We start from the raw sequence: 11,014 nt of genomic DNA, 5'->3' as shown, positions 1-11,014 counted from the left end.
GAAGTATGTCTGGAAAAGGAAATATAAAAAGTTTTAAGTCAGTACAATTGCCAGACCGAAAAAAGGAATGGGAACTTGTTTTTTCCAGCTCAAGAAAAGGGTAAGACCTTTGAATGGTTTTCCTTAGCACTGTATGAGAGTACCAGTATTTCAGACACATCAGAACCTTTTTTTACAGTTCAAGGAACTGATACAGTTTTATTGTAGTGTTAGCTGTTTCAGAATATGACAGGAAAAAAAACTACCAAATATATTTTCCTCGAAGTGTGTGAAGTAGTAAACTTCTTTCACTTTTCATTTGAAAAACCTGAAATGTATTGACTGGTGATACATGAAGCAGGATAAGCAACCAAAACTCATGTTTTTTCTGTGACAAAGAAATGCAACACTTGAATTTTCTCCATAGGTTTGCTTCCACTCATCAGCAATTTTACCACAGCAAAATTTGGCTATGGTAATCCATTAGAAATGCTACTTTTTCCTGTGTTTGTTTTACTCACAGTTGAAGCTTGAATCACTGCCATCATCATCAAGTCCTTTTTTGCTTAGGATTTGGCATTACTTTTACTTTATACTGCAGAGTGGTCTAATTGATCACTGGTGTTAGGGCTGTGAAGCAGGATGTGCTGCTTTTCTTAAGCATGACAGAAAATCTGTATTTTTCTTAAAGCTAATATTGGAATTGTCTTAAGTCTGCATGAGTTTGAAAATTTGGCTTTTTTGTAGCCATGATGGTGTAGGAATGATTGGAGCTAAAGCTGGAGATGAAATGAATTCTCATTTATGAAATATTTGCTGATCTTTATATTTTTAAGTCAAAATAATGGATATCTTACGAAGCTGCTAAAAGAGGTTAACACACACTTCCCTTCTGGCAAACCTGTGTCTAAAAATGTGAAGTGATAACACACTTTCCATCAAATACATTAATTGGAACCTCTGAGCTCCTTCATACACGATCCCAAGCCATTTCAGGTTCTTCATAATGATATAATCATGCTGAAATATGAGGCACGTGATCCCAGGGCCAGTTTCCTTTATCAGTTGCATTTTGCAGAATCATAAGCAGAGAGTCCCTGAAAGACACAGGAAGCAATCTCAGCATGGGCTTCCACAGATTTTTATTTATTTATTTATTTATTTATTTATTTATTTATTTTTAGATCATAGAATCAGTAAGGTTGGAAGGGACCTCTGGAGATCATCTAGCCCACCCCTTTGCATAGCCCGTACGGGGATTGAGCCCGTGACCTTGGCATTAGGCACCATGCTCTAACCAGCTGAGCTAAACTTGCCCCCCAATGTCTGCTATGGTCCTTAAAACCATCCTGGGAGTGCCTGTGACTGGGCAGGCCTAAATGGCAGAGTATTTTCTTTGATACCAATTCCTAGTCAGATATTGCCAACATATACAGGGAAAAGAGTTGTCAGTCTTTATAATGTAATACAAAATTCTTCGACATCAGAAAATAGACATGATAGTCTCAAGATGCTATACAATCAACATAAAGAATTTTAACACTTAGGACGTGCAGTGTTTGAATTTTTGTTTAATATCTCCTCTTTCCCCTCTATCATAAATAATCATTTTATTTTTTACAATGTCCAGCTTTATTGTTTATAATTTTATCACTTCTTACAAAACTCAGGTTTATAAGCAGTCTAGCCCTGGTAGCAGTCAAATACAGAAGCTACTAAAAATTACTTGGGAACAAAATACCTGTTCAAAAAAAATTATTTTTTCAAATAGAGACATGAATTATTTTCTAAAGTCAGTAAGTTCTTAATTACAAAGTGTAACACAGTTGGCTCTTGCTTGCAGCTAATACTAAGATTTTGGATTGGTGTATCAATAATGACAGCTTTTCCCACTACTGTCTGTTTTTGAGTATAGTCAGAAATCTGTAAAAGTGAAACTTACTTGAACAAAACTCCTATTAAAATAAATTGAAGTTTTATGTAAGCAAGAACCGTAAGAGCTAGCTGCTGATCTGCACCAAATGTTGGCATACTTCTTTAGAGAATATTTTTTTCCTTGCTTACAGTAGTCAATGTTGCTTTCACTGGAAAACTGCTGAAAGGCTACACAGTCTAAAGAATAAGAGATGTTTATCTGCTGAATTGCCTATGCCTATTTTAGGGTTACCATCTTCCACAACTGAATACTGTATTCTGAGACCTCTCAAAATGCCTGGCATTTTTAACATCCATTACAAAATTCTCCAGTTACAAAGATCACTCATTGGGTATTAAGACTATAGTGGATTTAGAACTGACTTACAATCTTCTAGATAGAGCCTTGCATACTGTGATAGATTAATATGCTAACAATATTTAGGAACAGTCTAGTGAGGTGGAAGAATCAAGTTCAAGATAGGTCTCTTCAGCAAAAATTTAGTCTCCAATAACTCTCACTTAAGTATTTGCTACCAACTGAATATAGTAGTTTGTCATTAAATAGTAGCTTTTCTTGCTAATAACTTCGGTGCTTGATGTTCAGCGTGAACAAGAAGAATGAGAACCTGTCTTACTGAACCTGAGTCTTTCCACAGATTGGTTAGTATTTCTGGCACCAGTGAAAGCTGCTAGAAACTTCACTGTCTGAAGTAACCTGTTCTTGGGAAATTTCTGTCTCAACCTTTTTCAGTGAGGTCATTATTATGCAGTTATGCATGTGTATCAGTCACTATTTGAGAGTTTTGTCCACAAAATAATGTGCTGCACTCTCTCAAGTTTTAAGAAAACACACGTCGTTTCTTCACAACTGAAGGCACTTTAAATGCTATCTTGAACTGTAGTAGAGAATGCTTGACAGAACTGGCACAAATTTGTGTGATTAGTATTTGTAATATATTTGGGATTGTTGCTATAGCTGATTTTTTGTTTTCCTATTAATCTTACCACTTCTGTTTTATTCCAAGGATGTGTAGGAAACAAGTCAGAACAGATGATTTAAAAACCCTTGAACTGCCTCTCTCTAACAGGAGGTGCTTCTTAATATGGAAGTAAAGAGGCCGTTTTGTAACTGTTGGTTATAAAATAACTTCCAGACAGTGAACTTACAAAACAAATTGGCTAAGGACACCAGAAAGTTGGCCTGGGGGCGGTATTGGTATGACTACTCATCCATCAGTTAAATAATATTTATACATGTCATATCTTTCAGTACAGCATATTCACAGAATCACTGCACCCTCTAGTGGTGTAGATAGTTGTGTAATGTTTTGCTCTTTAAAAACAAGTCAGTCATGTAACAATTTAGTAATTGTTATGCTTGGTTAACTGTAATGTTAGCCCATTTTATGTAAGGCAGTTAATCTGCTGGATGTTAAAATCTGTCTGTAGAGACATCTCATTGCCAACCCATGCTTTACGTTAAACTGTCCACAGTAAGACTGGAACAGTGCACTCGGGGTAGCCTTTGCGCAGCCTCCCTCCAACACAGGCAGCACCATCGGCTCTCTCTGCCCCATCTCCATGGCACGGTTTGCCCTAACACCGTCCCGAGAGCTTGACCTGAGCAACTGCCATTTTCCATTTCCCTTCCTTCTGCAATTCCCATACTTCATTACCCTTTTGTTTCTTTCCAGATTGTCCTTTTCCTCTCTATTCACTAAACAGGACTTCCTTTTCCTGTTCTCTTCTAATACGCAGGCTTCTCTCCTACCCTAAGGTAAACCACCTGATGACTAAAAGAGACTAAAAACAGCTAACCGTTTCAGCAGGCTAAACATTTACTCTTTTGTTAATGCTGCATGGTAGCCTACGTAAGTGTGAAAGAAAAGATAAAATACAGATGACCTCAGTATAATTCTAGATGCTTTAAATGTGGTTTCACATCCTGATTCTGTGTTCATTTCTGTTGAAGCTTGTCACCTGTTAGAAAGGGAGCAAAGATGTCTTTTTGTCAAAGAGTATGTACAGAAGTAACGTGATGAAAAGGAGGCACAAGTATAAGAAAATTAAAGTACTCTAAGGGGTTGCCTTACCCAGTGAAGGTTACTGCTGTAACTGTCTCCATCATTGCATCAGTACAGAATAGGTGTCCTAACCGCAGCGCAGCCCCCTGCTTTATAACGCTTCTTAGCTGATAAAAGGTACTGAGCTGCTGTGTTTGCGCTTAAGATGTAAAGAGAATTCAAGAAACATGACAGCTGCTGTTTTAACTCCCTCCGTGGCCTTGGCGGTTCGCGAACCGCAGCGGTGACCGCACCGAGGGACGGGACAGGGCGCTGCGCGCGGGGCCGCGCCCAGCGGCGCGGGCGGTGCCCTGCGCACGCGCTCAGCGCGACCCCTCCCGCCGCCCTGACACGGCGTCTGAGGGCCGCTGCGCGTCTCTCGAAGGGTACGTGTGCTCTGACGTCACGGCGTCGGCGATTGGCTGCGCAGGCGCAGCGGCCCGCGGCGGCCGTGCCTCGCACGCAGGGTGCCGGCGCGGCGCGCCTGAGGGAGCGGCGCGGCGGCCCCCGCCCGCCGGCCCCGCCGCCGCCGCCATGAAGATCTGGACCTCGGAGCACGTTTTCGAGTAAGCGCGGGGAAGCGGGGCGCGCCGCGGGGAGCGCGGCCTCGTCTCCGGGCGCCGCGGGGCTTCGCCGCCGCTGCCCGTCCGCCCGCCCGGCCCGCCGTGGCGCCGCACCCGCGCTGCGGCGGCCCCGGGCGGCCGCGGCCCTCGTCTCCGCTGACCTTCCCGCTGCGCGTCCTTGGCGCCGCGGGGTCACGCCGCCGCCCGGGCCCGCCGCGCCGGCTGCCGCCAGCGGGGCTGCCGAGAGGCTCGGGAGCGGCCGAAACGGCGAGGCAGGGCCCGGCGCGGCCCTGCGCTGCGCAGCGCGGACTCTGCTGCCGTGTCGCTGGCGTCCAGGGGTATCGCCTGGGGGTGCGGAACGGGCCAGAGCGGCGTGAGTCGCGTAGTGGTCTGGGGGTTGAGTGCCCGTAAGCCCCATGCTGAAAAATAATCCGAAGGGAGTATTTGGTAGAGGAAAGTAATGGTTTTACAAATTACTCTTTATTTCAGAATTACTGCAACCTCGCGGAAGTGCAAACTTTCTGTGTTATGTCACAGGAACTACATTCTTATCAAATTAGAAGACTGAAAGTAATTGCAGCGACAGTCTTGAGTTCAAGAGACCTCCTTAACCAGGTGTTTTGTACGTTTAACTTGTATCGACCATTGACAACTGTTCACTCCTCAGATAGTTTTCTGTAGGAAAGGCTATAAGTAGCGTTAATAACTGGAAATAAAACTGCCTCAAAGATGAAAACTGCTAGATGTGTTATGTTCCGTTTTATAGAAGTCCTGTTAAAAAATTGTGTAACTTTGTCTTGATTCTGTTTTGACAGTCACCCCTGGGAAACAGTAACAACAGCTGCCATGCAGAAATACCCAAATCCAATGAACCCCAGTGTGGTTGGAGTTGATGTTCTGGACAGACACGTAGACCCTAGCGGGAAGTTGCACAGCCATAGGCTGCTCAGTACAGAATGGGGAATACCCTCTATTGTGAAATCGGTACGTACTGTATTGCAAAGCCTGAAAAAGATACCTGGGGAGAGGAAGCTTGTCAGCTGGGTTGCTGCAATAAAATGTGTAACTTTATAAGTGTTGTTTTCTAACATGGGCATTTATTTATCAGTAAAGCTCAACGGCAGGACATATAGCAACTCCCAGACAATTACAGATCGGTTATATTTTAGATTGCTTCCTTTTTTAAAAACCTACCTGAATTGAATGGTTTTGTTTTAAAGTAGACGCTAGTCCTGTTGTCTCCAAGTCTATTTAATACAATAGTTACTGTCTATGCATCTAAAGGCAATAGAAGATTGCAGTTATTTAGCAATATTAGTTGCAATGTACGTTGCAATGTACGTATGTGTAATCCATTATACCTGTCTTCCAGCTCATTGGCACATGCAGAACAAGGACGTATGTTCAGGAGCACTCTGTTGTGGATCCAGTGAAAAAAACAATGGAGCTTAAATCCAGTAATGTAAGTACTCCGGCTTTATTTGTACAATTCAAATAGTTTAGAGGTAACGCATTATAAATTTGAAGAGAAAAATCATCTAGAAAATTTTTAACCTGTATTTTCCTACTGTAATTTGCAAATAATGTAAGTAATGTGTTTATAGTTAACCATATTACCCACCAATTCCATTTTTCAGAAAGGAATTTCTAGGATTTTTGGAATTCAGTGTCAGCACTGAGAGATATGAATGTACTGAGGAGGAGAGTACAGGAAGTCTCATGTTTTAGAAAAATTAAAAGCCTTTTGGTGTACAGTATGGCCATTCGCTCATTGTCTAATGTCTGATATCATTGTTAAATCATGATAAAAACTTTAGTCTATATTGATAAATGATCAATATATAAAATATATAAAATAAATATATAAAAGAAGTAGATTGGCGAATGCTGAATTTGAAAATTTTTGTATTTTGTATATCCTAATTCTAATATTATCAGGAAAAAAATATGGTATTTAAATCAGTCGTGAGCATAGATTTTGTATCTGTACTCTTATATACTACATTCCTTTAATATTTTTATTAAGGGGCGGGGGCTTATCTTGTTCTATGTTCCACAGATTTCATTTACAAACCTAGTGTCAGTAGATGAGAGGCTCGTCTATAAACCACACCCTCATGAACCACAGAAGTAAGTATGTCTTTGTTCTTTCTGAGACTGTCCTGAAGTATTGATTTGGCTTTGTAAATTCCAGTGGTCTCCCCTGAACAGAAGATAATGCTGTGAGAGTAAGAGCTCCAGTGTTGTCTTACTGTTCAAGTATTAAGTAGACTATCATTTTTCTTAGTGACACTGCTTCTGCAGAGTACCACTGGGAGATGGACTGTCATACCACAGTGGAGTTCAATTCAGATCAGGTTTTCTGGGAGTTTTCTAATGTCCTGTGTGTAACTAAGATTAGAACAGTCTTCACTTATCAGCTCCTTATTTGTGATCTTTTCATGAACTTGAGCACTGAACCTGCACAATTGTCTGCCTCTAGATTGTATATTTGGAGGATTTTTAAAAAAGGCAGCTTTAGAGCCTGCCAAGTCTGTAATCTTGCAATGAGTGCTACTTCTCAATTATCTTCTTAAGGGTTTTTCCTTAGGAGATTTTTTTTTCCCCCATGACAATGGGAAATACTAAATCCCTATTATTAAAGGAGAAGTCTTAATACTATCCTGGAAATCAGTGGTTTTCTCAGTTATCTTCAATCCTGCTGCATTCATTCTGCTTCCCATTGCCAAAGATGGGAGTGCCACAAGGGCCTGCTTGCACTTCGTGGTGATTTCTAGGTTTTATTTTATGAACATAGGAGTAGAAAAACAAAACAATTAAGTGCTGTTGAGGGAATATGCTTGCTGGGAGGGGGGGAGTTGTCTTTAGCATTCTATTTTAAACTATTCAGAAAAACTCACTTTGCTTTTCTCTCTGTTTCAGAACTATTTTGACACAAGAAGCAATAATATCTGTGAAAGGTGTCAGTCTTAGTAGTTACCTAGAAGGATTAATGGCAAACACAATCTCTTCCAATGCTAATAAAGTAAGTATGACTTCTATGAAACGTGTGACCTCTGGCTAAATGATAAAGAGAATAAAAATCTCTATTTTACTTCATGGCTTTGTGAGCCCCCTTAGAAAGGACCCACGCAGTTACACTGACTTCAGTGTAGGTATGTACATGCCCATCTTTCCAAACTTGATTTTTCTTATTATTATTTTCTTATTATTTTCTTACTATTTTTATTATTTGCAAACTCCCTGAATCTTCATTAGGAAAAGGTCTCCACTCACTTAGAAGTCTGATGCTGCCACTGTTTGGCTGCCTTCTTGATGCCATCTATTAATTTTTCTATCTAAAAAAAGTATATAGCCAGACAGATCTGAGGTAGTATGCGGGTTTAACAAAGTGATGTTTTAGTTGAAAGTTTATCCTTTGGGAATCCATTCTTTGAGAATTCAAGAATATCTTGACTTCAGCCTCAGGAACGATAAAACATGCAGTAAAAAACCATATGGTGGTTCATATCTTGAGCACTGCTGACATAAGGAATTTCTTCATGAACAATATAAAGCAGTACAGACTTCTGCAATGGTCTGGTTGTTGACATTTAAAAAGTACTGCATTAACATGAATTTCTGTACCTTTGTTTCTCTTTCCAACTATTGTTTCTTAAGTATTTCTTCAAGACAGGGCTTAGCCTATTTACTTATTTGTCAGAATTTATACACTAATAAACTTTTCTTTAACTATAGGGCCGTGAAGCATTGGAATGGGTAATTAATAAACTGAATGCTGAAATTGAGGAGTTCACTGCTTCAGCAAGAGGAACCATGAGGAATTCAATGGCAGCAGCAGCATTTGTAGAGAAATGATAGTAAATATACTTATATTACTGAACAGGTTTAACAGTCTAAAGCTTCTCTCCAAACCTAAATATATGTATTTGATCTTTAAAGGCATACCTGTGAATTAGGTATGTTCCAAATTACATTTGGAGAAAAGCTAAAATCTTACTAATGAGGCTGATGTGCAAAGCTTAATTAATGTATTGGTTCTGCTGGACCGAACTTAGGTTACAGATGAAGAAATATTTTTCAAGTGTAGTTCCTGTATATGAACACTAACTTATAGTATTTTCAAATATGGAAGTCTCTTGCAAAGAGCTGAGGCTGCATATGTTGGAGGAGACTGGCATGTTAGGTTGACTTCAGTGGTATTCTTATTTTTGTGTGATTCAAGGACTACCTCTTTTGGGACCAAGCCCAAAATTAAGCAGAATGGTTTGTTCTAGCATTGTTCTGTTAATTTTTGATAGATGGGTGATACAACTTGGTTTAGCAGAAGTTTATTACTTGAAGCTTGAAATACAAAAGAATGTACAAAATTTTTTTGATAAACTTTTTGGCTCTTGTTTAACTGGTTGATCTAACATGGTACTCAAAACTGTTTTTACAGTCAGTATAGGTAAAACATGCAAAATGTTTCTAACCTACTAAGGCCCAAATTCTGTTCCTAACTGTGACATTGATGAGCTGTACATGCAGTAACTGAAGGTAGAGTTTTATTTTAAACTTACAGGATATGTATTTCCAATTCTAAAATCCCATTAAATAAAGGGATACACTAAGCATAGAACATTAGTATCTTGCAAGCTGCTAGAGCTTGTAGGGAAAGTAAGTGTTCACTTTGTAACATAGAAGAAACACCTGAGGGACAAAAACATTTCATTGGCTAAATAGAGACTTAAAAAGAGGAAGCAGTATTAAAAACATTAATAGATATATCTATTAATTTGATCATGCTCTGAAAATAACCTATTACATCAACTGAATAGCCTGTTGTCCTTTAATTTAAACATAGTATCTTGAATAGAACATCTTGTTCTAATCCAAGTTTTAGAAATTCCTTTATTCTTTAAATTAATTTACTCACAAAACAAGTCTTTTGAAATGAAAGCCTTGAGAATAAAAAGTTTCATACAGTTTGAATTTGTTTCTTGGTACTAGCTATAGATTATTGGTACTGTATCCAGTAATTATCTGTGGGAACTTAAAGGTTAGACTTTGCTATCCTTATTTCATATTCTATCACTCCATTGGTAGTCCTGTTGACTTCAGTAGAGGCTATCTGTCCCATAAGACTCCTTCATTGTGAAAGAAAAATGGACAAACACAGCCCTGAATTAACTGATGATCTTGTGTTTTGGTGCCAGAGGCTCTTCCTAGAATTTTGATTCTAAGCTTAAAAGTAACGTCAAGCCTATTTCTTAGCCTTTAAGACCTGTTCTACCATATTTTATGTTGCATGCCATTTCTGTTATATGAGACTTGCCTATTGAATAATGTCTGCTAAACAGAGCACCGGAGCTTATTTTTAAGTTGTGAATATAAGGGAACACAATCTTCTGTAGAACCTTTTGTGTAGGGAAAAAACCAGGTATGTGTATGTATACCTTATAAAAAGTTAAATTTTAAATATTTTTCTAAAAAGAAGGTTTGAGACTTTACCTTTGTAAATTGAAATCATTGAGGTTTGACATTTACAACTGCAATAGCATTTCAACTTAACATAAATTTATGTTAAACTTCCGTGAAACTACAATCACTTCTGTTAAAAAGAAGTGCAATGCTTGAAACCATTTTTAATATTTGTTATGCCTTAAGCATCATTTAGTTCTGGGCATTTTATAGTCAACTTAATCTTTTCCTAAATTGCCTGCACTAAGCACTGCATAGTATGAACTCACTGGTTGGCCTTGCACTGAAAAAAATTAGGCTATTTAATTAATTTTTGCAAGCATTCAATAGCCTCTTGAAAGATCATGGTTTTCTTTATTTTTATGGCTGCTTTCTCATTCTGTCAGGGAGTATGGCTTTCTGTATGTGATGCTTTTTAAATAAACTTTTTTTCTGTGTTCTTGCTAGTTCCTAAAACTTCCTGATAAATTTGTGAGGGGGTTTTAACTGCTGGGTGAGTAATGTAGAATGAGGAGGGTGAAGGTGAAGAAGAGCTGTGGCTTTTACTATTTTTTTTACTATTTTTGAACTCAAATGTCTATCCTAAAATACATATTTTCAGTGGTAATAAATCCATTTGCAGCTGCTGTTGTCTCTTTTGCTTTGTAACTCTGCTTTTTCTGTAAATCTGACATATTGACTAGTAACTGGATTTCCCAGCCTGCTAGATCCTGTGGAAAGATCTTCACTCTACTTGGGGCTAAGATTTACATGCTACAATTTACCTGTTAAGGAATGTGTCTTTCTACATAAAATCTGCATGCACACTGTTGAGAGCAAAATGTTTGGGTCTGGACAGTCACATAAGAGCTTGCTTGTTTACACACAATTCTCAGGATAGGAGAGTTTGCCTAAAGGAGTTTTCCTTGCGATGGAGTGGTGCACCAGGCAGCAGTTAGAAGGTGGTAGTTATCTTGTAACAAGAGAAGGAAGCTGCAACTGCTGGGTGTTCAGTATTGCATGCATACTCAGATTGTTTCTTATCCAGTT

General features: G+C 39.1%; 1 protein-coding gene and 1 long non-coding RNA gene across 4 annotated transcripts; one reads left to right on the top strand and one right to left on the bottom strand.

Annotated features, from left to right (window-relative positions):
• Window positions 1-780: 780 nt before the first annotated feature.
• LOC134147845 (uncharacterized) lies at window positions 781-4,245 on the bottom strand. The gene is made up of 2 exons (XR_009960080.1): window positions 3,990-4,245; window positions 781-1,076 (listed from the first exon to the last, which is right to left on the bottom strand). It is a non-coding gene; the product is annotated as an uncharacterized LOC134147845 (long non-coding RNA).
• A 192-nt stretch (window positions 4,246-4,437) lies between these two features.
• Window positions 4,438-8,471, top strand: PRELID3B (PRELI domain containing 3B). Of its 3 annotated transcripts, none has more exons than XM_062589609.1 (6): window positions 4,438-4,525; window positions 5,338-5,506; window positions 5,895-5,984; window positions 6,582-6,652; window positions 7,445-7,547; window positions 8,261-8,471. In XM_062589609.1, the coding sequence occupies exons 1-6, from the start codon at window positions 4,494-4,496 to the stop codon at window positions 8,378-8,380; spliced, it is 585 nt and encodes a 194-aa protein (XP_062445593.1). In that variant the 5' UTR covers window positions 4,438-4,493; the 3' UTR covers window positions 8,381-8,471. The 3 variants fall into 3 exon arrangements, with proteins under 3 accessions (XP_062445593.1, XP_062445594.1, XP_062445595.1); XM_062589610.1 differs by lacking the exon at window positions 4,438-4,525 and adding an exon at window positions 5,014-5,137; XM_062589611.1 differs by lacking the exon at window positions 4,438-4,525 and adding an exon at window positions 5,014-5,144.
• Window positions 8,472-11,014: the final 2,543 nt, after the last annotated feature.

The sequence above is a fragment of the Rhea pennata genome, chromosome 16 (assembly GCF_028389875.1).
Source record: "Rhea pennata isolate bPtePen1 chromosome 16, bPtePen1.pri, whole genome shotgun sequence".
Lineage (NCBI taxonomy): Eukaryota > Metazoa > Chordata > Aves > Rheiformes > Rheidae > Rhea > Rhea pennata.
Note: the sequence above shows the minus strand (reverse complement) of the source record. Positions and strands in the feature narration are given on the sequence as shown.